General features: G+C 36.6%; 3 protein-coding genes across 7 annotated transcripts; 1 reads left to right on the top strand and 2 right to left on the bottom strand.

Annotated features, from left to right (window-relative positions):
• Nucleotides 1-583: 583 nt before the first annotated feature.
• tpcn1 (two pore segment channel 1) lies at nucleotides 584-16418 on the bottom strand. Of its 4 annotated transcripts, none has more exons than XM_051894285.1 (26): nucleotides 15930-16418; nucleotides 11346-11425; nucleotides 11050-11226; nucleotides 10116-10229; nucleotides 9840-9970; nucleotides 9490-9613; nucleotides 9301-9359; nucleotides 8813-8912; nucleotides 8559-8675; nucleotides 8357-8481; nucleotides 8217-8265; nucleotides 8064-8127; nucleotides 7861-7905; nucleotides 5955-6011; nucleotides 5788-5841; nucleotides 5574-5646; nucleotides 5380-5487; nucleotides 4799-4870; nucleotides 4629-4718; nucleotides 4173-4288; nucleotides 4029-4075; nucleotides 3620-3688; nucleotides 2857-2953; nucleotides 2628-2764; nucleotides 2440-2520; nucleotides 584-2036 (listed from the first exon to the last, which is right to left on the bottom strand). In XM_051894285.1, the coding sequence occupies exons 1-26, from the start codon at nucleotides 16006-16008 to the stop codon at nucleotides 1935-1937; spliced, it is 2367 nt and encodes a 788-aa protein (XP_051750245.1). In that variant the 5' UTR covers nucleotides 16009-16418; the 3' UTR covers nucleotides 584-1934. The 4 variants fall into 4 exon arrangements, with proteins under 4 accessions (XP_051750245.1, XP_051750244.1, XP_051750246.1 ...); XM_051894284.1 differs by having other exon boundaries at nucleotides 11346-11476; nucleotides 15930-16417; XM_051894286.1 differs by lacking the exon at nucleotides 15930-16418 and adding an exon at nucleotides 12802-13528 and having other exon boundaries at nucleotides 11346-11476.
• A 224-nt stretch (nucleotides 16419-16642) lies between these two features.
• On the top strand, nucleotides 16643-19069 carry iqcd (IQ motif containing D). The gene is made up of 5 exons (XM_051894287.1): nucleotides 16643-16785; nucleotides 17037-17723; nucleotides 17865-18098; nucleotides 18189-18260; nucleotides 18697-19069. The coding sequence occupies exons 2-5, from the start codon at nucleotides 17067-17069 to the stop codon at nucleotides 18976-18978; spliced, it is 1245 nt and encodes a 414-aa protein (XP_051750247.1). The 5' UTR covers nucleotides 16643-16785; nucleotides 17037-17066; the 3' UTR covers nucleotides 18979-19069.
• A 968-nt stretch (nucleotides 19070-20037) lies between these two features.
• Nucleotides 20038-22973, bottom strand: cfap73 (cilia and flagella associated protein 73). Of its 2 annotated transcripts, none has more exons than XM_051894289.1 (7): nucleotides 22726-22973; nucleotides 22457-22568; nucleotides 22229-22333; nucleotides 21928-22128; nucleotides 20708-20923; nucleotides 20417-20569; nucleotides 20038-20211 (listed from the first exon to the last, which is right to left on the bottom strand). In XM_051894289.1, the coding sequence occupies exons 1-7, from the start codon at nucleotides 22773-22775 to the stop codon at nucleotides 20137-20139; spliced, it is 912 nt and encodes a 303-aa protein (XP_051750249.1). In that variant the 5' UTR covers nucleotides 22776-22973; the 3' UTR covers nucleotides 20038-20136. The 2 variants fall into 2 exon arrangements, with proteins under 2 accessions (XP_051750249.1, XP_051750248.1); XM_051894288.1 differs by having other exon boundaries at nucleotides 20708-20929; nucleotides 22726-22968.
• Nucleotides 22974-27772: the final 4799 nt, after the last annotated feature.

Here is a 27772-nt window from a genome sequence, read left to right as displayed (position 1 = left end):
TACACTCTCAGGAAGATGCAGAGAGAGACAGTAGACTCAAGTACGTTTACAAGCGCAGAATATAATGCAGCGAGTTTTTGCGTAGGCCTAGTCGAGCTACGGTCTTCATATGTCTGTGACTGTCGTAATATACACGAAACTACAATAGAATTTATTAAATACATCGCGCGTCACCAGTATTTCGGAGCATGCGCAAAACGCCTAGGGCAATTATATTTGCTAAATATGCTGCAAAAGCATTTTTATGTAGGTCACATTAGCGAAATCTATAGTGCAGCAATGTATGAATCACAGCTCACTCAAGTCACTTGCCCACGCTGCAAATATTTTGCCCTCACGCGTTAATGACTGTATTGCCCGTAAAAATGTAAATGAGACCGCACCTTATGTTCAATTTCGGAAAAAAAAAAAAAAAAAATTCTGACTGGTACGATTTCATTGGACTAAAGCATTTACGTGACAATTTAAAAAGATACATTATTGTTTCAGTCCGAATGGAATCCAACTTGACAGCCATGATTACAATTACAAAGACGAGTTAACTCACATAAAGACACCTTAAAACTATTAACAAACAAAAAAGTTCCATTAAAATGTATCATTTACTAGACCTGTCATTATTATACATTTACAAAGGTACAAGAACAGAGAACTGAAACACAGGTAAATCCTTACAGTATTAGAGGAGCTGGTGTGGTTTTTCTGTCACATATGTATCATGTTCCCTTGTGTTTGGAGCATCAAGGCTGCACACCCTACAGTGCATTTTAACAACCAACTGGGATGAAATCACTGACCCTCTTGACCACATTTATGATTTACTCCAGGTCAGATGCTCTAGACACGAGAGTAAACAATGATATATGAGGATTTGCATGCATTCACCCTGTTAAAAGCATCAACAAAATAACTAAAAAATATAAAACAGTTCAGCAAACAAGAGAGGTGCACATGAAAATTTGTTTAACTCAATGTAAATAAATAAATAACAGTTCTGAAGTACTGTGCAAAAAAACCATAAGCAAGGCAAAATGGTTTCCCTTTGTCACCTATGGTTTTACACAAAAGAAAATTTGGATTTAATCTGGAAAGCCAGACTGTAGGTGGAATAAAATGGCTGATTTTGACTAGATTTTATCTGAATGGGTCTGTAAAATTACTCTCAAGCTTTACAATCCATGCCTAAAACAATACTGACTCCAAACAAAGGAAATAAGATATTTTCATATGTGACAAGACAGGTCCAGGGCTGGTTTTCTAACACTTATCAGTCCAAAATTAACACGTCTGGGAAACCAGCCCATATCGAGCGAATAAGTGAATGTATTAAAACATTTTTTTTAAATACTTGACTCTTAACTGTATCTGACATAAGTTTAATCTGCATGTATATATTTATATATAATGACAAAATAAGCCTCTCTATAGGTCCAAAGGTTCCAGCAAAAAGCAGCTTTAGTTTAAAAACAGCATTAGTTTATTACTATAATCTTTTATCTGTTGGTTAAGCAATACCTCGGACATGAGTTACTTAGTGCTAAAATCCTCACATTCAGTTCTGATTCATCTCCCACAGAAACATTCAATCACTGTGCTCCATTTGTCAAATCCATGAGAGAGTCTGAATCATTCAGGATCCAAAAGGCAAATGTCATGAGGTGCATTTCATGGAAGAAAAAGAAGGTTCCTGGACCTAATGCATGTCACATGATTGGTCTGCAAGCTTCCCTGATTGGCCACGGAACCTTAAGGTTTTTTGGGGAATAAGGCTTTAAGTAAAGGAGTTCTGTGGGTCTCCATGTGGAAGGAGGGAGCATGTAGTGGTCATGGGGAACACCTGTGCTTTCCATCGATGGGAGGAAGACGGTCTTACGGTCCCTCAGAGGTATGAGTGAGTGTGTTAGCTAACGCTGATGCAGTGTTCAGAGTGTGTGTTAGTTAATGCTGTTTGAGGCATTGGCTTCAGGGCTGTCCAGTTCTCTGTGGAATGCCTCGTCAGGCTGAAGATTTGTTCTGGAATATTCCTCGTACCATTCCTGCAGATAAAAAGAAACAACCACTTTACACAAACATACCATTGCATATTTGGAATTTTTTGTTTTAAAAAGAGGGGCATTCTGAGCCAAATACATCACAGTATAACTCTGCACAACAGAACATGATATCACTGAAATAACTTTAGGTAGCATTTATTTTCCTTTTGCAAATCTTTCCAAGTTTCCACTTGGGCATATCCTTCTATAAACAGCTGTCTGATATATTACCAATTTAGACTTTCATGATTTAATTTTCTGATCCAATAAGGGAACCGTTTGTGAGTGCTTTACTTAAAACTTCCAATAAAGGTTCAAATAAAGGTTAAAATTAATGTAAAACATTTATGCTAATTCAAAAGTGCGCTTTTTCCCATATGTTCCAATTCATGTGTGGTGCAAGTACCTGAATCTCCTCCTCGTACATCTTTATGCTGAGGTCACTCTTGGTACGTGACCTTCGACCCTGAAATACTAATGAGGAGTGCTGTGAGCAAAGACAAAAATGATCCATAAGAGTTCAGTTAATCTAACGAGAAACACAAATTAGATGTTCTAAACGCAGACAGTGTGTACATGTGTGCATGTGCTTACCCCGCTCCGCTCCAGAGTCACACACATTTCCTGCAGTGAGCTTAGGTTGGTGACGCCCAGTGTGTGTTTATACAAGTCCAGAGTCTGTAGAGCTTCAGTCTGGGACACCTCTGTCTCAAATACAATCCCCTTTTCATCTATTACACACACACACACTCTCAGTATTAGATCTCAGTGAAATAGGTCCCAGTCACACTCATTGTCACTGGATGAACTAAACATTCAAAACCTTCTGGGTCGTCTAGTGGCTCTCTATTCTTCCGACTGTAGTTCATCCTGAAGACAAATGCATCCAGTATGAAGGCTACGATTATCGTCATGACAACCTGTGTCACACAATCACAATAACACAGAGCTGTGAGAAAATATCAAGATCACTAAATCAGGTTTATAACACATAAATAACTGTAGCTGATAACAGCAGCGTGACATTGTATAGTTTAATAACATTCTAAAACCCTTTTAAACAACATCATTCTAATTGTATTAAAATGCACTTTTTCTCTAATAATAATTGAGCAACTACATGAAATATAAAAAAGATTTTAAAAAAATAATAATAATGAAAAGAAACTCATTACTCCCCCTTAAAATTTACACTGTTCCTTCTACATTTTAAACTAAAATCTTCATATGAAAAACAAATCATATCCACATTATTTCCAGCATTTTATTTTAATTTTTAGAAATTGTCATTTTTATTTCTATTTAGGTTTATTTATTTTTATTTCCGTTTTAGTTTTAGTTCAGCTTTAGTTATTTATTTATTTCGAGGTAGAAATTCTATATTTTCAACAAACTTATTGTGGTTAGCTGCCAAAGCAACTATTCTGAATTTTGTTTAGTTTAATTTTTTCTTCTATTTTATATTATTTTCTTTTAATTCAACTAACAACTTTCAAATAAACTTTCAAATATCAAAAATCCTTTTCATATTTTTAGTTTTAGTTAACAATAATAACCCTGAATTGCCAACATACACATTCCCTTACCATGGTGACAATGTAAAAGGTCATGAAATAAAGGCGAGTCCAGTGAGTAGTTTCTGATGTCACACCTTCCTGTGAAAACAGGGATCAAAGGCATCAATAACTACAGACAGATACACATTTACTGACTGGTTCATAGGATCCATAGGCTTCTGCTACAAACACACACTGCGCAAACACTTAGAGATGTAAACATTACTTCATATTCAAAGCAACACTTTTAAACATATGTAAAGTTTACAATGACATGGGCAGACACACAACAATCTGCTGACTGACATTTAATTTGAATAAACAGCAGAGGGCACCACATACCCACATCAATAAAAAAATACAACCTTTTTACTGAGGGAACATCTGATATGATTTGTTGACTGAGCTGATGTGCATGTGTTTTTGTCCATGTACTCACCATAGTGATGTACCAGTTGTTCACCACTGTTAGCTCAAAAAGAGTGACTGAAACATGGCAGAGAAAAAAAAAAACTTTTTACAAACAACACAAGGCTATATACTGACATGAGATGAGTGTGTATTTGTGAGTGTGTGCACATACCAAAGCTGCTTAGGATGTTATTGAAGTTATTGAGATAGTAATATCCCTCTTCTAGCACTGTTCGGTTGCCAATGGTCACATTTATCTGGCGATACGAGTCAGCAACTGTGCTATTGCTTTGAGAGACAGAGATCATACCATTGAACACACCAAAAACACACCATTATTCAATGAGATTCGTTTATGGTGATTTTCTGTCCTTTTTATAACTTGGCATCTACTGATCACGTTGTACTTTCATTAACTTTCTTCAAAATTTCTCCTTTTGTGTTGCACAGAAGAACACCGCACTTGGAATAACATAAGGGTGAGTAAATGATTTCAGTTCAGGGTAAACTATTCTTTCGTTATGTAACAGGAAAGCATTAGTAGATCATCTTAAATTTATATTTATATATAAAATGTATAAGTTTAGTCCGCAAAACAAGAAATACATTTATGATTAAAGGAACTTACCTGCAGCAGTTCGGATAAACAACCCCAGCAAAAAACTCCATTCCAACGATGGCAAAAGAATAATAGAAGATAATCAGAGTCAGACCTAGACTACAGAGACAGAGAGAGTGTTATGCGAGAAGATCCTCTATCTGTGAGTAATGAGCTGAAATGGATTATTATTTCTGTACCTGGCCATACGCGGGAACAGTTCAAACATTGTGTCCAGAACGTTCCGATAGCGCTGTTTAATTTTAAACAATCTTGACAAGAAATAGGGAAAAAGTATGAAACTCTGTTAAAAAGGAAAATGTCTGTTTCTATCTATAGCTATGACTGATGAAAATATGATAAATTATAAAAAAGTATTTAATGATTCACACAAAATAAAATACATCTTAAACTGCAGATGTTATCTACGGTGGGGTAAAAACATCTGGGACATCTGGTGAAAATGCTTCTATTTGGCATTTTTCTAAACTGATTGATTTTGCACAAATTACATTACCAGGATAACAATTCGAGTGAAAGTTGAATAAATAAAAAAATATCAAGCCTAAAAACTTTGTTTATTTAGAGGTTTGAATTAGGTTTTTGAATGAATTTCAGATTTACAATTCAGTTTCACACTTCTGGGAGAACAAATTTGATGAAAAAATAAATAAATAAATAAATAAATAATAATAATAACTACAACTATATCCATAATAACTACAACTATATAATAACTACAACTATATCCAAACATAAAAACACACAAATAAGTACACACCGGAGGAGCTGAAGAGGTCTCAAAACCACAATGAAGTAGAACGGCTCCATGTCAAAGGCCAGAGCAATCAATCCCAGAAAGGCAAATACTGTTACTGAGAAATCAAAGCTGGAAAGAGAGGCACACACCCAGCGGTGAGGCAGTTTGCATGTGTGTGTGTAAGTGCTTATATGAATGTACGTGTGTGTACCTACAGGTTCCATCCTGAGCTGAAATATGTCATTGGACCAAGGCCTGTGATCTTCAACAAGACCTCAATTCCATAAACTTTATTCCACAGGCAAATCAGCAGGGAATAAAATAAATATATATATTAGTTTTTTGTTTTTATTTAAATGGAACGCATATTCATTAAGACATTTGCATTCAGATTTACTAATGATTTAATTTTAAACAATTTCCACCTACTTGTGAGGAAAACAATGTAGCTCCAGGGGACAACATGAGTCCATGAGACACCATCTGTGAGGAGATAAGCAAGCGTTGTTTACAAGCGTTTCTGAATGGTGAATTCATAGAATTATCTGGAACTGCAACACAGCTGCACCGTTCCATCGTTCTAAAGCAGATCTTACCATTTAACATGTTTGTCTCCACTAGAATCCAGATGCCATTAATTGCTACTACCAGATCTGTTATAGGTCAAACATGAAAAATAGACAGTATTATTAGAAATAATGGAATGAATATAGTGTAAATGCAATACACTACCATTTAAAAGTTTGGGGACTGTAAAAAAAATTTTGAACAAAATTAATACTTTTATTCAGCAAGGATGCATTAAATTGATCAAAAGTTATAGTGAAGACATTGTTACAAAAAAAAATTCTATTTCAAATGAATGCAGTGATTTTAAACTTGAGCACCAAATCAGAATATTAGAATTAAAATACAGCATTGCCATCACAGGAATAAATTACATTTAAATATATATATACAGTTGCAATAAAAAGTATGTGAACCACTTGCAGAACCTGTGAAAATGTTAATAATTTTAACAAAATAAGGGAGATAATACAAAATGCATGTTATTTTTTATTTAGTACTGTCCTGAGTAAGATATTTTACATAAAAGATGTTTACATATAATCCACAAGACAAAAAAAAATAGCTGAATTTATTAAAATTACCCCATTCAAAAGTTTGTGAACCACTGATTCTTAATACTGTGTGTGGTTACCTGGATGATCTACAACTGTTTTTTTGTTTTGTGATGGTTGTTCATGAGTCCCTTGTTTGTCCTGCGCAGTTAAACTGAGCTCTGTTCTTCAGGTCCTGCAGATTCTTCAGTTTTCCAGCATTTTTTGCATATTTGAACCATTTACAGCAGTGACTGAATGATTTTGAGATCCATCTTTTCACACTGAGGACAACTGAGGGACTCAAACACAACTTTTAAAAAAGGTTCGAACATTCACTGATGCTCCAGAAAAAAAACATGATGCATTAATAGATGGGGGGTGAAAACATTTGGAATTTGAAGATCAAGGTAAATTGTATTTAATTTGTCTTCCGGGAAATGCAAGTATTTTCTGTTGCTTCCGAAGGGCAGTACTAAATGAAAAAAAATGATATTCAAGCGAAATAAGAAAAATTTGGACCTCTTCACCCTGTTCAAAAGTTTTCACCCCCCGACTCTTAATGCATCGTGTTTCCTTCTGAAGCATCAGTGAGTGTTTGAACCTTTTTTTAATAGTTGTGTTTGAGTCCCTCAGTTGTCCTCCATGTGAAAAGATGGATCTCAAAATCATTCAGTCACTGTTGTAAAGGGTTCAAATATGCAAAAGATGGTGGAAAACTGAAGAATTTCTGGGACCTGGAGATTTTTTCTGAAGAACAGAGCTCAGTTTAACTGCTCAGAATAAACAAGGGACTCATGAACAACCATCACAAAACAAAAAAACGTAGATCGTAGGTCATCCAGGTAACCACACACAGTATTAAGAATCAAGGGTTCCCAAACTTTTGAACGGGGCCATTTTAATAAATTTAGCTATTTTTTTGTCTTATGGATTATATGTAAACATCTTTTATGTAAAATCTTACTCAGGACAGTACTAAATAAAAAATAACATGCATTTTGCATGATCTCTCTTATTTTGTTAAAATTTTGCACATTTTCACAGATTTTGCAAGTGGTTCATATACTTTTTCTTGCAACTGTATAAATATAAAACAGTTATTTTAAATTTCACAATATATAAATATATTTCACAATACTGATTTTACTTTATCTTTGATCAAATAAATGCAGCCTTGGTGAGCACAAGAGACTTCTTTCACCAAAAAAAAAAAAAAATTAATGATACAGTACATAATAACATAAGAGGTACTAAAAGAATATCGGACAAATTTGAACTTTTAAAATACAAATTTTTCTATTAACCAAGAAGGGTTTCAAGGAGTATATATACTGATCAGGTATGGCATGTTAATATCTAAAGGGTTAATACAACAAGGTATTTAAGAAATATAACTTACACATTGCATATTGAAAAGCTTTGGATTTCACAAGTAAATTGATTCCTGTTAAAAAAGAATAATGATCATAAAAAGTATTATGGAAGAAAATATTTGATGCCAACTAATCATAAATGTATCTGGTCATTCTGAGCAAATTAGTAAAGTGTAAAATACTGTAACTAATACAAATTGAATTAATATGACAAGGAAGCCTTGAAGACCTTTAAAAATGAGGAATGCTGTGCGAGGAAGATCATCAAACCAGTACTCCCCACTGCGTCGAGCCTGCAACACACACACACCAGATGTGGCTCAAGAGGGTTTAACATATATATGCGGGGATTATAATCATGTGACAGTATGTGAAATCTGACCTTCCATTTGAGCCCAATCACTTCATAAAACTTATAAAATTCCTGGAGACTAAAACACAAGCACAAATACACCTTAAGAACTCATCATCTGTTAAAATAATCAAAAAAAAGTGTGAACGTATGAAGTTGTGTGTGTGTACCTCAGCATGGTTGCGCCTGAATAGTTGAGGGCTTTGAAGGTGAGAAAACGATCCCGTGCTATCATTCGTGGACGATAGAATCGCATCAGTCCATCAAACTGCTTCAAAGACACTCCATCTGGTCTCTAAATAAAAGACACAAATGTAGATTTATCACATTGGCTTCAGTCCTGAAAAAACAAGTTATCTGTATAAATCTCACCTGCCGACTAACCAGCAGCTGGAAGGCGTGCTCGATGGCGGATCGCTTGTGTAAAAGCAGAGATTTGAATTTCATCTTCTCGACTCCATTAAAGGTGTCAAAAACTACCGCCAGGAGCTGTGAGGAAAAAACAATAGCAAACTCAAGGTAAAGGCTAGTTCACACTGCACCAAAAGACCATTTCCAAAACTTAGAACACAATTAAACTATAATCCTGTAAAATGGAAACAGATCTGATGTTGTTCATTACTGACCAGATTCATGATGAAGTAGAGCTCGATGGACAGATACACAATAAAAAAAATGCATGACCAACGATTCTTTGAATATGCTGGCATCATCACATCTGGAAAACTAGTGAAGAAACAAGATGGAAAACTTGTAAATCTACTAAAGACTCAGAGGTCTTTATAGATTAATAGTTAACCATGAATCATTTAGCAAACACGCAAACACTTTCTTATTGAAAGTGACTTTTACTACATTTTCAACAGTGACAGTCTGACTATAGCAACCTGGGGTTAAGTACTTTGCTCAAGGGCATAATAATAACAGGATCTGAGAAATTCTCTAGTTCCCCCTAGTTCCAAAAAAAAAAAAAAAAAAAAAACTCCAGGGGTTTGAACTGATAACATTTGGATTACTAGCTCAGTTAAAGGAAGACATGAAACAACCCCACTGAGACTCAAGAGTCATGTTATCTTAACCAGGATGTGTGCCCAGAGTGAGGATACATACTTACTTTGCAGTGGTCAGAAGGACGAACAGACTCACAATGCTGTTCTCAAGTGTGCTAAAATACTGTAGAGAGAAAGAGAGAAAGAAAGAAAATAATCTCTGAGAAAGAAAATAATCTCTGAGTTTGTATGAGTGTGAGAGATAAAGAAACAAGTGGAACACAAAGGTGAGTGTGTGGCTGTGATGCACAAACCGGGTCAGCTGGGTTGGCTGAGAACAAGCAAAATCCCAGGATGGCAAAGATGACCATGAAGAAAAGTAACAGCAGAAGAATATCAATGAAGGGAGGAAGAGACTGAAATATCTGCCTCAGGTTTCTGAGGGAGGACAGAAACAGAGATAGAGTGTCAGAATATCACATTGTATCCAGTCAAGGACATGCTTTACAGTAATTTTCCCAAGGTTAAGTTAAGTAACGCACGGCCTCAGGCTGCTTTTATAAGATCTCAGAAACAGCAACAGAAAATAAAAACTAATAGTAATAAGAATAATTTTTTATTTAATAATAAAGATTTTTTTTAATAAAACATAATAATAATATGCCTGCGAACGGCTCCACAGTAACGGCAGTCCACCAAAAAGATCGGCCGCAGGGCTCTCGTCACACGCAGGTGAGATGTCTGCCGGACTAAGACAACAATCGCCTCGATGAACTGAATAAACAGGACACACGTCTGAAAAGCACACAAATCAGAGAGGATAACAGGATTCTTGAGCTGAATTTCTGTGAATATGAATATATGATGCATCCTGATACAAAGAGGAAAAAATAAACCATTTTAAATTAACATAGGCAGTCTATTATAAAACTGCACACACCTTCACCATGGTCCTTTTATGCTGTATAAACGTGCGAAAGCCAAGCCATCGGAGCTTCATGCCCAACTCAAATGCCACCAACGCCAATGCCAATAACTCCAGTGTCGCGTGAATCTGACAGAAACAAAAATACACATCTTTAAGTGTTTGTTTACAAGTACATAGTCTTATTCATATAATCGAAAGCCACAAGCATACAAAAAATAATTTACAAAGGCATTCTACAAGACATTTTACAAGGCATCACAAAACTCGCTCCTCCACTGTCAAAACAGATATCGCCATCCATATGCATGAGTTTTATCACTGAGGTGCCATGCAAATGTAATTTTAGAAATGTCCACATGAGAAACAAGTACTGTCCAAATTGGGCTTTACACACATACATCCACTACCATTCAAAAGTTTGGGGTCGGTAAGACTTTTGAATGTTTTATGCTCACCAAGTCTGCATTTATTTCATATAAAATTAAAGTAAAAACAGTAATATTGTGAAATATTATTGCAATTTAATTTATTACAATTTATTACTATTAAAAATAACTGCTTCCTGTTTAATATATTTTACAATGTAGTTTCTGTACTCCTGTGATGGCAAAGCTGATTTTTCAGCAGTCATTACTCCAGTCTGCTGATTTGGTGCTCAGTAAACATTTCTTATATCAATGTTGAAAACATGTTAGTGCTGCTTAATATTTTTGTCGAAACTGAATTTTTTTTCAGGATTCTTCAGCGAACATTCATTTAGAAAAAAAATCACTTATTTGAAATAGAGTTATTTTGTAACAATATAGAAGTCTTCACTGCCCCTTTTGATCAATTTAATGCATCCTTGCTGAATAAAGAATTAATTTCTTTCAAAAGCAAAAAGTCTTACTGACCCCAAACTTTTGAGCGGTAGTGTATGCACACAGTGTAAATAGAAGTCACTTACATAGACGTCCAAGCGGAGGAATGGGACGGCAGGGGCCTCTGAGAGGGACAGAAGCATGAGTAACACCGCAGTCAGCAGCTCCATCACATAGAAAAGGTGATTGTGAGCAAACAGGTAGGCGCTAAGCGCGTGGGGACTTCGTGGATGAGTGAAAAACTTGTCATTATTCTCTCCTTCCTAAGGACAAACACAGACAAATGGAAAAAGAAGAATTATTATTAGCCCTGAGTGTGTGTTTGTGATCATCTGCGTCCATTTAGCTGCTTCACTGAACGTGTGGAGGTTCAAAAGATGACCTGCAGGTATATTGCTGCTTCCTGGTAGTTCATTTCCCAACTCTCCCGCAAAGAATTCTGGGCCCTGGGGTCTGGTGCTCCTGGGGTCGGAATGACAACATTATTCACAATATCATAATTTCCTGCCCCATCTGTGTAGAGAAAGAAAAAAATTAAATGATTTCTCAATATAAAATAAGCATTCTTGTAGGTTTTTGAGCCAGCTGATCAGCACATTTTAATGACATACCGACAGACGCAAACTGCTGGCAGAAAGAGGACATTTGGACTGGCCTATCATGTGTTAGTCCAGTCATGTTGTCAACTGTACCACTGATTTCCATGGCAGCCCCTGTGATCGGCCCCATGTTCCAGTAGTCAGAAAGAGAGCATGTCACTGGTCAAGCAGTTTTTAACACCGCAAGGGTTAATTATAAACAATGCTCTTGCACATGCAGATTTCATTGTGCCAGCTGCAGCTGCTGCGGCCAATGGTCCGAAAGCAGAACAGAATCCTGTGGTGATGCTCACAATTCCTCCAAAGACGACACGGTTTCCAAAAAAACTCAAGTCAAATCAGGCCAAACGCTACTTTAAAACTCCACATCGCTCTCTGCAGTTTCACACATTCATGTGATTGTAACGTTTGTCAAGAAAGACAAAAAAAAAATGCTAATAATGTGTTTCTATTCTAAAAAAAAAAAAAAAAAAAATTTCACAAAATGTCTCTTTTGGTGGCAAAAACATAAGAAATATGCACAAAGGAGGATCCCACAAAGTTTTTCTTATATATATAAAAAAAAGGTTGATTAGACAAAATTTTACAGAATAAAAGTGAAGGATTAGATTAGGGCTACTTTCAATAACATCAACAAGATTTAGACATTCAACATACCAAATACCAGACAGTCAAATACCAAAAAAAAGGAAAATGTGAATAAGATGTGAACAAATGCGCTTCAGAGCTCACTGAACTCAGTACTCCAGTCCAAACATTTCATTGTTGAATCCTAAATAGCTCGATATCCCAAAAGGATTCCACTCTGGACTTTTCCTCTCTCTCTCTCTCTCTCAGACGATATGTGGCAAGGAAACCCTGTTGATGGTTCAGTTGATATAACCCAGCTGTTGAATAGATTGTCCAATGGATTTTCTTAAGCGTCAGTCCCAAGCACAATGAGAACATCCTTCAGAACCTCAGAGTGCCTTCCTTTGAAAATAGACCCTTTTCCAGGCATCCCCATCAGTTTGGTTTCAGTCTCTCTGTCATAGCCTCCCCTCTTCTGTGTCATCTTCTGTTTCCTGTGCTATATCCTCTATATTGTGTCCATTTTAGTATTTTTTTTCTCCAAGCTCAAAAACACAGCTGTACTCTGAGATGGAGGACACTGCTGAACAAATCTACCAAGCTGAGAGCTCCATTTGACTCCGAAGGGAAGTAAAAAGTTTCAATTCATTTTTTTCCATTTATACTTACCATCGCTTCTCTGTAAGCAATGAATATAACATTAATCCACTAACACCCTTTTAAACGATCTGTCTGGCCACAGCCTGGTAATTTAATGCCTTACAGATTAAATCACAAACAGTAAGAGCTTTTAGTTTGAACAAACACAAGCTCACTGAATGAGTTACTTCATTGCCGATCAGTTCATTGACCCACAGCTGTCTGTAAACAGCTCTTATTGAGTACGCACATGACAACAACAGCGTTGGTTTTGCTCTGTCTGATCAATAAGTTCCTGGCAGAGCAAGAGCAAACGAGAGGGACAGACAGCACAGATCGCAGGTTTCTTTTCAATCCAGTTCCAGATTTCAGAAAGCCAGACTTTTGATCAGAGATCTGACTTGGTTGTTTATAAAAGCACAGAATTTAAAATGTCCAAACAATCTTCACCATGACAACGAAAAACATTTCGAGACAGCAGCTTGAGGCAGAATGAGGAAGTGAAGGCATCTGATATTCACGTCAGCTTCTTTCCTCAAAAATTAAAAGACACAGATATCCAGGAACCGAAAAGTAAGACTGTGTCCTTACATTGTTGTTGTTGTTTTTTTTCATGAAGAATTTTCTTGGCTAACTAAAGGAACATGTCAAATCCGGAAAAATGAAGAAGAAAAAAGCGCTATAATTTACATTCAGGTCCTCAGAATATTCAAGCGTCCAGCTCTCATCACTACCAAACAGTTTTGACACAAGGCCATGGACTGTGTGCGTGCGGGATGCGAGTGGAGGGGGGCCACAAACAGTGTTGTATCTGCCATAAGGCTGACACAGCATTTTAACTCCTCTGTCTGTGTGTGTGTGAGGTACAAAAGCCGGTATGCTGCTGTATTGGACACTTAAACACATGATCGTTGGTGTTGGGATACTTCACTCTTAAAGTGGCAGTACTTCAGTGTACTACCCCAAAAAACTGACCTGACAGAGAAATAGTACATTGTTTATTCATATTTTCACCAAAATGCAATACCACATAATAGCACTAGAGTGCAGCATCTCCCCAAGTGATTTTTAAACCGCTTACACTAATACACCAAAAGTCTCTCACCTATAAATGACTCTTACTACAGTTCTGTACACAGCACTTATGCCAAATTTACACTGCAAAGGTGTCACAGATGCGCTTCTGAATCTGAAGTGGCATTTAGATGTCTTTACACAGACCTTTTAATGCTGCTCACAAGTGGCATAAATGCATTTACAAAGCAATTTCAACTGTATACTTTGATTCTAGGGGCTGAGATGGGTCAGAGCAGGCATAATTAGGTCTGGCTTTTATGCAGCATTATGTCTTTACACAGGATTTTGAGCAGGCACAGAGCAACTTTAACTCTGCTGTGTTTTACTTAGATTTACACTAAAAATGTGTCGCAGAAACACTTCTTAAAATGGCCTAAGTATAAGGTACCTTTACATAGATTGTTTAATGCTGCCCAGAGGTGGCATAAATGCGTTTACATCAAAATTACAGTATTGATACTAGGGGCTGAAGTGGGTGAGAGCAGACATAATTTGCATCTTTAGACTGAATTTTAAACAGGCACATAGCAGCCTTAACTCAGCTGTGTAAAGACACCTTACGAACAACATAAATCAAATAGCACTATAAACAATCTGTATCCAATAGCAAATCTATTTTTCAGAGAGGAAAAATGCCTCACATAACACTGTTATGTTATAGTCACCAAGACTGGCCTCAGATATATATGCCCTCCACTTGATTTACATCAACATTTTTTTTTTTTTTTGATTAATAAATTCTAACTGATATTTGTAAATTTGACTGTAGAAGATAATTTCCAAGTAAAAACTGAATTGTCAACCATGTATGAAAATCATTAAAAAATAAGTGTAGACAATTGTAAATAATGATTTAAACCGCACACCCAATTTACTTTTTCTTTACATAAAAAGGGGTCCAATTATTATCTTCAATCAAACGTGATCAAATAAACATCAAAGACATTTTGTTTGATGACATCATGATTAAGTCTAGCACTCTCAAGCCCCTCATCCGCCACTGATGACAGCCACAGTGAACACACAGCTGACACACACTGATGAAATTTAATTCAACATGAAAAAAGCTTTTATAAAGCGGTGTGGTGAAAAACAGCCATGCTTTAGCTCTACTAAAACCGTAAATTATGCCTATGCAGAAGGCCTACAAATCATCTTCCAGCACATTAGCAATGTCAACAATGCAGTCAACAATGACGAGAAGGTTTGACTGCAGAGCCCTCTAGAGTCAGTGATCGGAACTGACACTATTTACAATGGCCATCTTTGCTATCTTTGCACTGTCACATGATGGAAGTCTGTAGTGATAATCAAGGAGAGTTAGGATTAAAGATCAGGTTTCATGTGGACCAGCTGGGCCTGTAGTATCTCAAGCAATGTCTACTAATCAACATTCCTGTAAGAGTATCACTGTTTAATTAACTGATACCCAACAGCAGGACTTTTCAAATGACGGCCCGGCCTGGGACACCGGGAACTGCAAGGGGGGTGCTATAGTGGACAATTAAGAGAATTTGTTTTTATAAATTATCTTTATTGGGCTTCTATTCACATCACTGTTAAAAAAATACGTCTTTCAACATACGTTTTTAACAGTAAGATATCAAAGCTATTGATTATCTTCAGGTTAAATACGTCTAAAAACATTCTAATAGTATGTAAAAAGGATATGCTGCAAGTCAATTATTTAACCTTTAAAAAAATGTCTTTATAATATCACGCTTAAAATGTTTCTCTTTATAGCCTACTTGAAAATATGCAGCTACTTCACCAGGCACATCGTTATATTTGCGGTCCTTGGCATGAGAAAGTTTAAAACTCCCTGCTCTACAGTATCTGACAGCTCAGACTCAGGAGAGAGAGGCCAGTGACAGAACTCATGAAGGATGCTGCACACCGAGCCGATGACAGATCTTTAGAAGAGGCCTGAATGCCTTAAATGCATAACGGTTAAAGATCTGCACTGGCCTGGACGCAGTCCTGCTCTACCACCAGTAAAGCTCAGGTTAAACCAGGTGATAGAACATCATTGAACGAAAAGCGTCAGCTGAATGCAGTGTAGTAAGGACAGATATACTCACTCTCATCTTCCTCCAGCAGCCCGCTGCTTGCTTCGTCCCAGGTCAGAATCAGCGGCACATCGTCGTCCCCGTCCGCCATCCCGTTGAATCAAAGACACGACGAGAGGACCGCAGTTTTAGGGGACACAGAGTCTCTATGTTCAATAAACTAACCTTTCACTGCTGCAGAGAAACTTTAACACTGGTCGCACTACACGACACGAGTTACAGAAACCGCTTTATTGTCCCCAAACACCAAACCGAGCACGTTATTGCTAAAATGTGTTTTCATTTAACTTTAACAGCAGCCGAAGTTAAAACGAATCATAATTAAAATCGTAACAGAGCCAGTCTGTTTACGTCATTGTCGTCGGCTGTTATTAAAATACCAAGAGCAAAGTATATTGCTGTTTTCCAAACTAGTAACAAACTAATTTAACTTTATAACGCAGAAAAATGCGATTTAATCGAGCTTTTAACATTATAAATAAAAGAACCGCCGCCGTCAAGCAGAAGGATCTGACGTTACGTCTTTTTACGACACTGTCGTTTTTTGATCGGAGCTGAAATGTCACAATAAAAGTCACGATGTGAAAAATGTACCTTGTGCCAAACATTTTAATTCATTCATTGATAATATGAGGTTTGGGAAATTTATACGGGTAAGTTTTTTTTATACACATATATAGGTAAATCACGAGTGAGATTTCCAATTTTGTTCTTTTTTGGAGTGGGAAGTCGTTGGACGAAGTGGAGGGTTAAAGATAAGAACGTCATCCCAACGGTTGTCACGGCAACTGGTATAAACAACAACAGAGTTTGAGTTGGGACTCTAATAAAATGAATACGGATTTCTACCAAAAAGAATAATAACACGGTGATGTATAACATGTTAAAATGAATTGAACTGTTTTTATGATTCAAATGAAAACATTTATGTACTTGGGTATTTTTTGTATGAAGAGCATTTTAAATTGCTTTGTGGAGACTCTTACAACTCCACCCTTCTGTATTCATATATGTCTTTCAAAACCACATTGATCTTATTTTAAATGTTTTTAAAATCTATATTGTTAGTAGTGTTTCACCAAAGATGATCTATTGTCTGTTTATTTGATGTCTGAATAGGTTTCTCTCCCTTAATCAAAGAGACCTCTAATGATGGGCTCAAAATCAGATGATCTCCCTCTTGAAAAAAGACTATCAGATGCAGCCACCATTCCAAACAAAACTAAGGCAGACCTCTTAAAGGCCATCAACCCCTCCAGGAAGACGCTATCATCTCGGGAAGCAAAGCTAATTTTGGGGGTACTAGATGAGTGCATTAATCAGATGGAGATAGCCTCCCTTCTACGCACTTTAATGAACTGTCCAGAATTACTTTTGCTGAGCCTGGGAGAGGAGGTGGTCAGGGCCCTGAAAGAGCACCAGAGGCTTGAGGAAAAGTACCAAGCTATGGTACTTGATGGGAGTCTTGATGGAAATGAACAAAAGGAACAGCTATCCAAATCAGCAAAAGCAGTTCAGGACTCCTTTCGTAACATTGTACGGCTATTGAGAGCAACTCCGACCACAAGGGAGGTGCTAAAAGGGATAGAACCTAACACAGGGGGAGAGATTAGTTCTCAGAAACTGAGAGATGGCCTGTGCGAGTTGAGGGAGGTCGTTTTGGAGAGGCTCCTCACAACTCCTGCGGAGGAGAGAGAACGCAGAGAGATGATGCTGGAAGTCAGTCTACGTCATTCTGCCAACCAGGAACTGATAGACTCACTGGACAAAGAGGTTGAAATGGCAATAAAAGCCAAGGATACAGAGGTGAGAACCACCATAAGGAGCAAAACATTTTTATAAAGTTGACGGTTAGTTAGATGACAGAATCTTCAAAGTACAGAATTCTCCAAACTCCAAACTTGCTCTCCTTGCTCATTCTTTCTCTATCTGGCTCTCACTAATTAGATCTCCATGCTGAATAATAAAGTGCACCAGCTGAGAAGATCACTGCATCAGATGGAAAATGGTTTGGAAGAGTTTGTTGTCCGAACTCAGCAGGACGCTGAGAAACAGAGTCAATCAGACAAGAAAACGTCAGAGGGGAAGAGAGCTCGTTTGCAACAGGAGGCCAATCAACTGAGAGCTGAGCTCAATAATGTGATTGCAGCAAACAGAGAGAGAGAACTGGAACTACGAAAGGTGTGTGCACTTGGGGGTCATTCAGTTACTGAAATAGCAAGCACGAGTATACTGATTATTTTGTTGTAAATGTTACTTATTGTGTTGCAGAAAAAATACAAGGAAGAAACAGAGATCGAGAACTTGATACAGAAATATGATGCTGAAATGGGAGAGAAACAGGTAGACATTAATCTAACATGACCTCTACTGATGTTTGATGCAGGGGGGTCATGAAGGGTCATGTGACACTGAAGACTGGAGTAATGATGCTTAAAATTCAGCTTTGCCATCACAGGAATAATATATATATATATATATATATATATATAGACTTTCAAAAGAATAAAAAAATCTTATCAACCCCAAACCTTTCGAACAGTATGTATATACATTGCATTTAAAAAATCAAATGTCTCAGTGCATCAATGTGTGAATGTATTTAAATATTTAAATGCATGTTTAGTCTACTCAAACATCTAAGTTGTCACTTAGTACAAATTCAAGTTCAAGTGTACAAAACATAAAAATTTAAGGCAGCACGAACACTTACTCTAAGTTTAAACTTTTTTTTTTACACTACATGTATTTGATTTTGTATGTGTATATGTGTGTCTAGACAGAGTTGGAGGAAATGACACACATGCATGAGAAAGATAAGACAGAGCTGAGAGAGCTGGAGGAACTTTTTGCAGTTATGGACCTGGAGTACTCCCAGATTATGGAGGAGCGACGGGAGGCTCAGGAGAAGAGGGAACAGCAGGAAAAAGAAAGAGAGATGCAGAGCCAAGCTGCTACTATCATTCAGGCCCACTGGAGAGGCTTTTGTGTGCGCAAGGCCATGAAGGCCAGCGCAAAGCCCAAGAAAGGAAAGAAAGGAAAGGGGAAAAAAGTGAAATGAAAGAGAACTAGAAACAAAAGCACAGCACAAGATAATCACTGGTATTACTCTTATGTTATTAGATAAATAAAATCAATAAAGCCCACTGTGACTGAGACTCATGAAGCATTCATAAGTGTTCACATTCATCTTTTGTTTATACTTTTGCCCAGATTTTGCCTCAATTTGCAGCCTAAGGGTGTCAATGCTGCAGTCAAGAGTTGGAAGATTATACAGAAAATCACATAATGTATGTAGGCAATAGACTCAGTAATTTTTGATATTTTGAGCAGATTTCAGAACACATAGGCTATTGTTTTCATGTATGATGCCTAGCATTTTAAAATCTGTTGTGTATGCCAGCCTTTAGAAACAATGGCTGAAAACCAGGTCTGAAACCTGAAAAATGCTGCCTATGCAGTATATTTAAATATATGGAAGCTTGTTTCCACCACAGAATAAAAAATACAAAAGGTAATTGCGACTATTTTTGTTTCTCGCAATTCTTTTTTGTCAGAATTGTGATATAAACTCAAAATTGCGAGTTATAAAGTCCAATTCTGAGACAAAAAGTCAGCTCACAATTGACATTTTCTTGCAATTGCAAGTTTATATCTCATAATTCTGACTTTATAACTGACAGTTTTCGAGTTTATATCTGGCAGTTCTGATTTTATACCTCGCAATTGCGAAACGAATTCAGAATTGCGAGTTTATATCTCAATTCTCACTTTGTTTTTTTTAGAATTGCAACTATTTCTCAGAATTGTCTATCTCGCAATTTGAACTTTATAACTCGCAATTGCGAGTTTATATAAAAATTATGAGGAAAAAAACATTAGAATAGCGAGGTTTGTGAGGGGAAAAAAAGTCAGAATTGTGAGATAAAATGTCAGTTACTTTTTAAAAAAATTTTTATTGAGTGGCAGAAACAAGCTTCCATAGAAATAGGAAGGCAATATGCTTTGATAATATTTCACTGATTAAGGGAAAACCCTTAAAATGAATCATCCTTTTAATCTCCATACAGTATCCCTGCTGCCCCTCCCACCCCAGTGCATAATCCTGTCAAAAGGGTGGTCAGATGATGATTTTTATTTAGCTTAGGCACATCTGGTCATTTTTCAGTTGATATACATCCTCAGAGCTTGGAAGTCTCAATCTCCTCTGTCATTCTCTTCAGTTCGATTCGGCTTCGATGTTGAACTTTAGATCATCATCTATAGCTCCCATAAGCTGAAAATATTTCTGAATCTGGAAGGAAAATTACAAAAAAAATAAGTTAATCAACATAGCAGTTGTGAAACCTCAGCTTGCATGCTGCACTTGATCACAGATTGCTGTGTGATGACTTTTTTGAATTTTAGTGTACCTAAGTAAGTGTACCTTAGTGTAAAAAAAAACATATCAACTGAACTGGTTCATTCAAGATTGCCAGAAGTATTTTTGCATTATTCACCATTTCCAGCTGCTTGAAGGTGTCCTCAGTATCCACAGAGATTCTCCTGGTATGTGTGATCATTTGATAAATGTTATGGATCGTGGTCTTTAGCTGAACAAAATGGAGCATCTCTTTTGCTGCAGTGGAACGGAAGTGCTTCAGTTTTAATTCCTGTAGAATACATGAAAAGTCTGTAATCTTGGGAGACAAAACTGTACAGAAGACAGGTGCCACAGTACTATCTGTGTGTCTTTTTGTGTATGTACATTAACCCTCTGTAAATGTGTGTGTGTGTGTGTGTGTTTTTACCCATTTGTATGCTTCTAAGCGTATGCTGTCTAATTGCGTCTGTTGCTGGTGCAGTTGGTTATTATAGTGCAGGAGAACAGTTCGCTGTTTGTTTATGTACTGCATCAGTTCCCGCTTTGTTCTCTCTCTCTCTTTCTCTAATGCAGTCTGGTTTTCTAGAAGTTCCTTGTGGATGGACCGGAGTGCTTGAAGACGGTCAATGACTTGACCAATACTCTTAAACTCAAATGTCATTAAAAAAGGGGGGAAAGAGAAAGAAAAAGTATAACATTACTATACAATATTTTAGATATTCAAATATAGTGTACAGTTTTGAAAAATTATTAATCTGTTTTGTCTTCAAACATTAAAAAAAATATATCTTTATGCAGATATTTTCTTTACCCCATCTGCCTCATCATTCAGAAAACAGAAAGTCCAACTACACAGAATAAACAAACGGTCGTTCACACCAAGATAACTATAACTAACTATAGTTAACTATATAAGATAACTATAATGATAATGATAATGATAAAGATATAGTTCTAAAAGTCATTATAAATATAAACGACGAACAGAGTCCACACCACAACTATAATGATAAAGGCACAGAGAAACGATATCGTGGGAATCACTTTCAGAACGTTGACAGATTGTCATCTATATGTTTTTCATCCTACTGTTCATCCATCATCCTACTGGCATCTTAAAAACAAAATAATTCCACACTGTGTTGATCCTTTTGATACATAATAGTGGGAGTTAACACAAGTGCCTGTTTCATCAGTGGCCCAACATCTCAGGTGGAGGTGCCGACTAGTGTGAAGAACCCACAAGCCTCCAGTTTTTCTGATGGTGCAAATCTTGCAACTTTGCAATTGTTTGCCGTCGTGTTCACCTGACTAGAAGAGCTGCTGCTAGTGGAAACATGTATCATTATAATTGCTGAAGCTTTCATCACAGTATTGAATATATTAATTTTTAAGGCTTTTCATTGCCCCGCACGAACCCTGGCATTGCAATTCATATAATGTATGTGCGAGCAGACCATCTCTGCCCTACACAGTCTCTAGTTCAGATAACTCTGTTCACTCTCAAAGTGTGGAAAGTCTCACTCTTCAGCCAAATGAGGCAATTGAGTCCAGCGACACAGCTTGATAGTTTCTCTGAGTTGTTTCAGTACCCCTCCCCCTTTCCAGACACAACAACAGCAGACTACCTACTTATATAATGACTACCTTTCCGGACATTTTTGCAGCTCTCTCCAGGAACTCTTGGTAGCGTATGGCTTTCCCGACACGTTCCTCCAGAAGCTCTTTACGTGCCAACAGAGCCTCATTCTCTGTCTTTAGCTTCTGAATCTCCAGTTCTTTCAGTCTGATTTGAGCTCTCTCTGCTTCTGATTTCTTTATGCCACGCAACCGCCTGGCATCATTTTCCTTAGGGAAAGAAAAACACAAAAAAGTTTAGGCCTGCCAAAAAGTCAGTTTACACATTATCCATTCATATCCGTGTAGTTGTTTTAGAATATTGATTTACTTGCAAAAACTTGTTATATTTCAGTATGGATTTCTTCAGTTTCTCCTCCTTTTTCTTCATGTTTTCGTCTCTCTCTCGTAAACTCTCCCGCTTCATCTGCATCTCCTGACAACAGCACACACAAGACGGGGCACGGAAACATTACGCTCATTTAAACTGGAACAGCGAAAATGTAAATGCAGTTGTTATAAATACTGTAGTTTATTATTATTATTTTCATATAACCACCTCTTTCTGCGCTTCCAGTGCTCCGGTCACGCTCGCGCACTCCTCACGCACCTCCAAAAGCTGCATTACGGTTGTACTCATATCCGTCAAATCCTTCTGCACGGCCTTATTTCTGAAGGTTTGAACAATCACTGACTCTGAGTACATGCATTTCACCATCTTTATCCGCTAATTGCACACTTCAACGACTCTGAATCTCAGTGGCCATAACGGCACATAGTGGTCCTACAAAAACAAGATTTGGGGTGTAATACATTACATATACTTACAATGAAAGTCGTTCTTTGAAAACCGACTGAAAGTAATCCTCTAAATTCATCGTTTCAGTCCCACAAAAAGCTGTCTGGACAAACTTTTAGCGCGTGTGTCGTTTCCACAGCAACAAAAAGAAAATCGTTTTCCTCTGTTGCCCTCCAGTGGCAGATTATTATCCCAACTTTGTTAATTACTAAAGAAAGACCGCTGTTCTTCCTTTAGCGAAATTAATATCTCACGTCGTGATTAGACATTAGGTTGTTTTTAAACAGAGGCATTTTTAAAAACATTTAGGATTAGTTCAATTTACTGGGGAGTAAATTTCGTTGATGTTAATGAATAATATTGTGATTTTATAAATAATGTTGCTGAGTGAATAATTTTATTACTGTATAGCCTATGCACTGCAGTAATATCCAGTCAGACGAAGTGAGGATTTTTAATAAAGAATAAATAAATAACAAATGAAGTACAATATTGAAAAAAAAATGTATGCACTCTAAAAAATCTTGGGTTATTTTTTCTACCCACGTCCTGGACTGAGCCTTTTGGGTCATTTTTGAGTTATTTTTCCAGTGTTTGGGTCGTTTTTGTGTTACCCAGATCCTGGGTCAGACATAACCCGGGGGTTGAGTTATCGCGGGCTTTTTGCGACCTCTTCAGGAGAGTGCAGTGCAGCTCCTTCAAATTGGTGCATGTCTTTGGTAAAATACAGGTTTGTGTACGTTTTATTTTATCTAAAAAAAAATCGTCATTGGTATATCGTTTAATTTTATGCAAAGCAACATACAGGAGCGCGATCATGTGAGTCACCTAAACGAGTGTGATTTTATTAAAAAAAAATACAGTATAAAAATATTTAAGATGTTAAAATATGTACTCAGGATTGTACACTGATTATTTATGAACAGGTTAGGGAGTCAGTCACAGCATTTTTCGGCTACGAGTGAAACGCAAGGCGGCGGTCTGAAGTTAGCAGTTCCCCCGCTGAACGCGAGCCATCTCCGGCACGAGATCCAACAGAGACTGACTTGAATTGCTTCTAAATGTTTCATTTTTACTTCTAATATTTGTTAAAAAAGCTTAAATTTAGGCAATATGTATTAAAAAACTATATAAAATGTGCTATACTATAAAATATAATCGAAAATAAAGGAATCATCATGCCATTGCTGGGTTAATTCAACCCATTATGCTGGGTTAATTAAACAACCCAATTTGCTGGGTAAAATTAACTCAACATGTGTCCTATATTTACCCAACCCAATTTGGGTTGTTTTCAACCCAGTGTTTTTTAGAGTGTGAGAGAAAACTTAAGTCCAAATTAAATGAAGTAACTTAGAAGTCTAAAATTAATCTGAGTATAATCTTTGCTAAGAGAGCTGAAGAAGACAAGAAGGCCCTAGCAGATAGCTAAGTATGGCTAAAGGAACAAGAAGCATATGAGAACTTACATCCTCCTATACCTGTGCTTATGTCAGATAAGAAAAGGTCAAGTGGACTATCCATTATGTCAGACTTTGGTGTAGCAGCTGGGTCGGTGTGACCCGGGCAAATGTTACAGCTGCAGAAATATATAGACAAAAAATATATAACTATTGTGGTTTGACACCTTCAGAACAAATACAGCAAAGCAAGCGTTTTTCAAATACCATATCTCAAATCTTACAAAACACTTCTCTGGAAAAGTATCTCTAGTACATTGAAGTTTGAACTGTCAATTCTAAGAAAACATCAATCATTGGAATGCATCCAATATCTAACAGAAAGCACAAGTAAGATCTATCTCTTAAAGCACAACATTTGTGGATATGAATAACATTCTTGAAAAATATTAGAAATTAATATATGCGAATACAAGTGAATATAAATCAAACAGAATAAAATAAGCTTAGATGATGAACTAAATAGCTGAACATATGATGGAGGTTAATATATGAATACATTAATTCAAAGATAGAATTAATAAAGAGAATAGCCTATTAGGCTAAACATTGTTATAGCATTATTAATAGGAAACCCGTGTAACATTAACTGTACATCATCATCATCATCATATTACTATTATTATTATTATTATTATTATTATTATTATAAATCTACTACAACAGTTTTTGGTGTATGGATCAGCACATAATCATCTTCAATTCTAGCACTAAGCACTCTTAAATGTAAGCTATAAATATTTATGAGGCATTTCTATACACAAGCCTGTTAAATATCTTATTTGGTTCAAGGAGAGCCAAAATGCACTTTTTTGTCTACATCATTAGAATTTAATATATTTTTTCACTATTTAATGAATAATTCCACTGGAATAACAATGTGAGAACATGAAAAGAGACTTTTTTACAACGCTTAATGGACTTGATAAGATAAATTCAAATACGTTAAGTGTTTTTATGTGTTTTTTTTTTATTCCTTTTGTTTTCGTGCATGTGTCCAGACCTTCATTTATCTTTCATAAACATCATTCTGTCTCCTGTCACCTTCTCTCCTAATGCATTAAGGCCACGAAGGCTTCTGTTGTCTTAGTGTGGAATTAGAGGAAATGAGTTTAACACCCATGTAAATGTCCAAAGCTAAAAAGAGAAGAATCTTGCAATTTTTTTCTCACAATAGGCATTTATTTTTTCACTTTATTTGGTTTATGTTTCTTAGATTTCAAACAAAAACAAGTTAAACTAAAATTATTTTTGGATGACGTCACATATTCTGTATAAAAAGATTAATAGTAAACAATAGCAATAAATCTTTCTTAAAAGATTTGACTTTTCATTTAGGATTTAAATTGAAATATACATCCATGTGAAACAGTGGGGTCCACAGTTCATCCTCCAACAGTGATAGAGACATCACCCTCATGACCTTTACAAAATCTGCTCCTATATGGACTGAAGCCAGGGATCCCATATTTAGCCCTATATTTGACCCTATCCCTGACCTCAAATCTCAAAAAGAAAAAAACACACAACCCCACATATCAGCATGATGTTTAGTAAATTTAGGTGGCATCAGGTCTCTGTGTGTCTCTCTATTGTGTTCACACATGATTGAACACTGAACAAGCGCAGGCGAAATTCATTATTTAAGAGCATAACAGAGGTGAGTGAGTGAGCAGGAGAGCCACTCAATGTTCAGGATGATGTTAACCCTCACTTAGCGTTTGTGATAAGTGATAAGACACCGCAGCTGTCCCACTGAGCAGGGGTCAGGGTGCATTTGTTTGTTTGTTTGATTGTTGTAATGCACCGTTTAGTGTTGCAAAAACAGGACTTGCTTATGGGGAGTAAACAATATTGAACAAGAACACTGGAGAGAGAGAGAGAGAAAGAGAGAGAGAGAGAGAGACGGAGAAAGAGGAGAGAGAGGGGGAGAATAATGTCCATAAAGACTGAACAGCTACAGGTGATTCCGTGCTTGAATTAAAGCGATATATTTCAGCCAAAAATTTGACCCTCCTGTTGTTCCAAACCTTTTGGATTTAATTTTTTTTTATGTTTTTGAAAGAATTCTCTTATGCTCACCAAAGCTGCATTTATTTGATCATAAATAAAGTAAAAAGCTGAAATTTCAGCATCATTACTCCAGTCTTCAGTGTCACGTAATCCTTCAGAAATCATTTTAAAATGCTCACTTGGTGCTAAAAGAAACATACATTTCTTATTATTATCAATGTTCAAAACTGTTGCTAAATATTATTGTGGAAACCGTGATGCATTACTATTCAAAAGTTTGGGGTAAGTACGTTAAAAAAAGAAGAAAACGAAAAGAAAATACAGATTCTACTAACTATGTCATTACTTAGGTTAAACAATTCTGATTGCTTAAGAAAACTATAGACAAAACTAATAATATCCCACACATGGACAGATAGTCAGAAGTATATCCTCATCCATCACAATGCTGACGCTAGGACCCTAGATTTAAGCACAGGATGTCCTTCTAGATCAAGAAGGCATCTGCAGGTCTCGAGCAGAATGCCAGTTGTCATCAGTACCATTACAGGACCTGCACACAGAACACTAGCGCACATACAAAGATTCACAGGATTCAGAGCTTCTTCAAGGTTGAAGTTGGCCCGGGCTTTAACAGGAAATATTCCCAAAACATACTGATAAGTTGTACTTTTCTCTCAGTGAGAGGTACAGACAATATTCATCATTATTTTCTAGTGTTTGAAAATGAAAATGAAAATAAATGCTTTAACATTCGTTGAAGAAGTCATTCAAATAACTTAATATTTAGAAGGATAAATGTTGATTAATAACTTGATTATAAATCACTCAAAAGTTAGATATTGATGCGGCAGTGGATCCCAGAATCCACCCCCTTCAAAAGCATGGATCCATCCTGCCTTCAGACTTTCAGGCTGCTGCTGGTGTTGTAATGGTGCGGGGGATATTTTCTTGGCATACTTTCACTTTGGGCCCCTTAGTACTAATTGAGTATTGTTTAAACACCACAGCCTACCTGAACATTGTTGCTGACCATGTCTATCCCTTCATGACCACAGTGTACCCATCTTCTCATGGCTACCTTCAGCAGGATAACTTGAGGTTTCGTGAGCATGACAATGAGTTCACTATACTCAAATGGCCTCCACAGTCACCAGACCTCAATCCATTAGAGCACCTTTGGGATGTGGTGAAACCGGAGATTCGCATCATGGATGTAAAGTTGACAAATCTTCAGCAACTATGGACCAAAATCTCTGAAGAATGTTTCCAGCACCTTTTTGAATCTATGGCACAAAGAATTAAGGCAGTTCTGAAGACAAAAAGGGGTCCATTCCGGTACAAGGTGTACTCAATAAAGTGTCTGGTGATATAGTGTATTGTATATTATCTACAATGACTGCAGAAGTTCTCAACATCATCATGTTTTGTGTATATATATATATATATATATATGTATGTATAAAGATGTTGAAAACTTCTGCATTGTAATTGTAGATCATATATATATATATATATATATATATATATATATATATATGGATGATATACGGAGGACAAAACAAATGTTTTCTGATTATGAAATGGTCATTCAAAAACAATA

Source organism: Ctenopharyngodon idella, chromosome 5 (genome assembly GCF_019924925.1).
Source record: "Ctenopharyngodon idella isolate HZGC_01 chromosome 5, HZGC01, whole genome shotgun sequence".
Classification (NCBI taxonomy): domain Eukaryota; kingdom Metazoa; phylum Chordata; class Actinopteri; order Cypriniformes; family Xenocyprididae; genus Ctenopharyngodon; species Ctenopharyngodon idella.
Note: the sequence above shows the minus strand (reverse complement) of the source record. Positions and strands in the feature narration are given on the sequence as shown.

What these genes read in the sequence shown, in the direction of transcription:
- tpcn1 (XM_051894283.1), bottom strand. Translation starts at nt 11,692, where the DNA reads ATGGGGCCGATCACAGGGGCTGCCATGGAAATCAGTGGTACAGTTGAC. An exon ending in AGCATTCCTCATTTTTAAAG is followed by an intron (nt 7,906 to 8,063) that starts GTCTTCAAGGCT and finishes CTTTTTTAACAG; the next exon opens with GAATCAATTTACTTGTGAAA. An exon ending in ACAACTGGTACATCACTATG is followed by an intron (nt 3,689 to 4,028) that starts GTGAGTACATGG and finishes CTGTTTTCACAG; the next exon opens with GAAGGTGTGACATCAGAAAC.
- iqcd (XM_051894287.1), top strand. Translation starts at nt 17,067, where the DNA reads ATGATGGGCTCAAAATCAGATGATCTCCCTCTTGAAAAAAGACTATCA. An exon ending in TAAAAGCCAAGGATACAGAG is followed by an intron (nt 17,724 to 17,864) that starts GTGAGAACCACC and finishes CTCACTAATTAG; the next exon opens with ATCTCCATGCTGAATAATAA. An exon ending in GAGAACTGGAACTACGAAAG is followed by an intron (nt 18,099 to 18,188) that starts GTGTGTGCACTT and finishes ATTGTGTTGCAG; the next exon opens with AAAAAATACAAGGAAGAAAC.
- cfap73 (XM_051894288.1), bottom strand. Translation starts at nt 22,775, where the DNA reads ATGAATTTAGAGGATTACTTTCAGTCGGTTTTCAAAGAACGACTTTCA. An exon ending in CACTGGAAGCGCAGAAAGAG is followed by an intron (nt 22,334 to 22,456) that starts GTGGTTATATGA and finishes TGCTGTTGTCAG; the next exon opens with GAGATGCAGATGAAGCGGGA. An exon ending in CCTTCAAGCAGCTGGAAATG is followed by an intron (nt 20,212 to 20,416) that starts GTGAATAATGCA and finishes TTTTCCTTCCAG; the next exon opens with ATTCAGAAATATTTTCAGCT.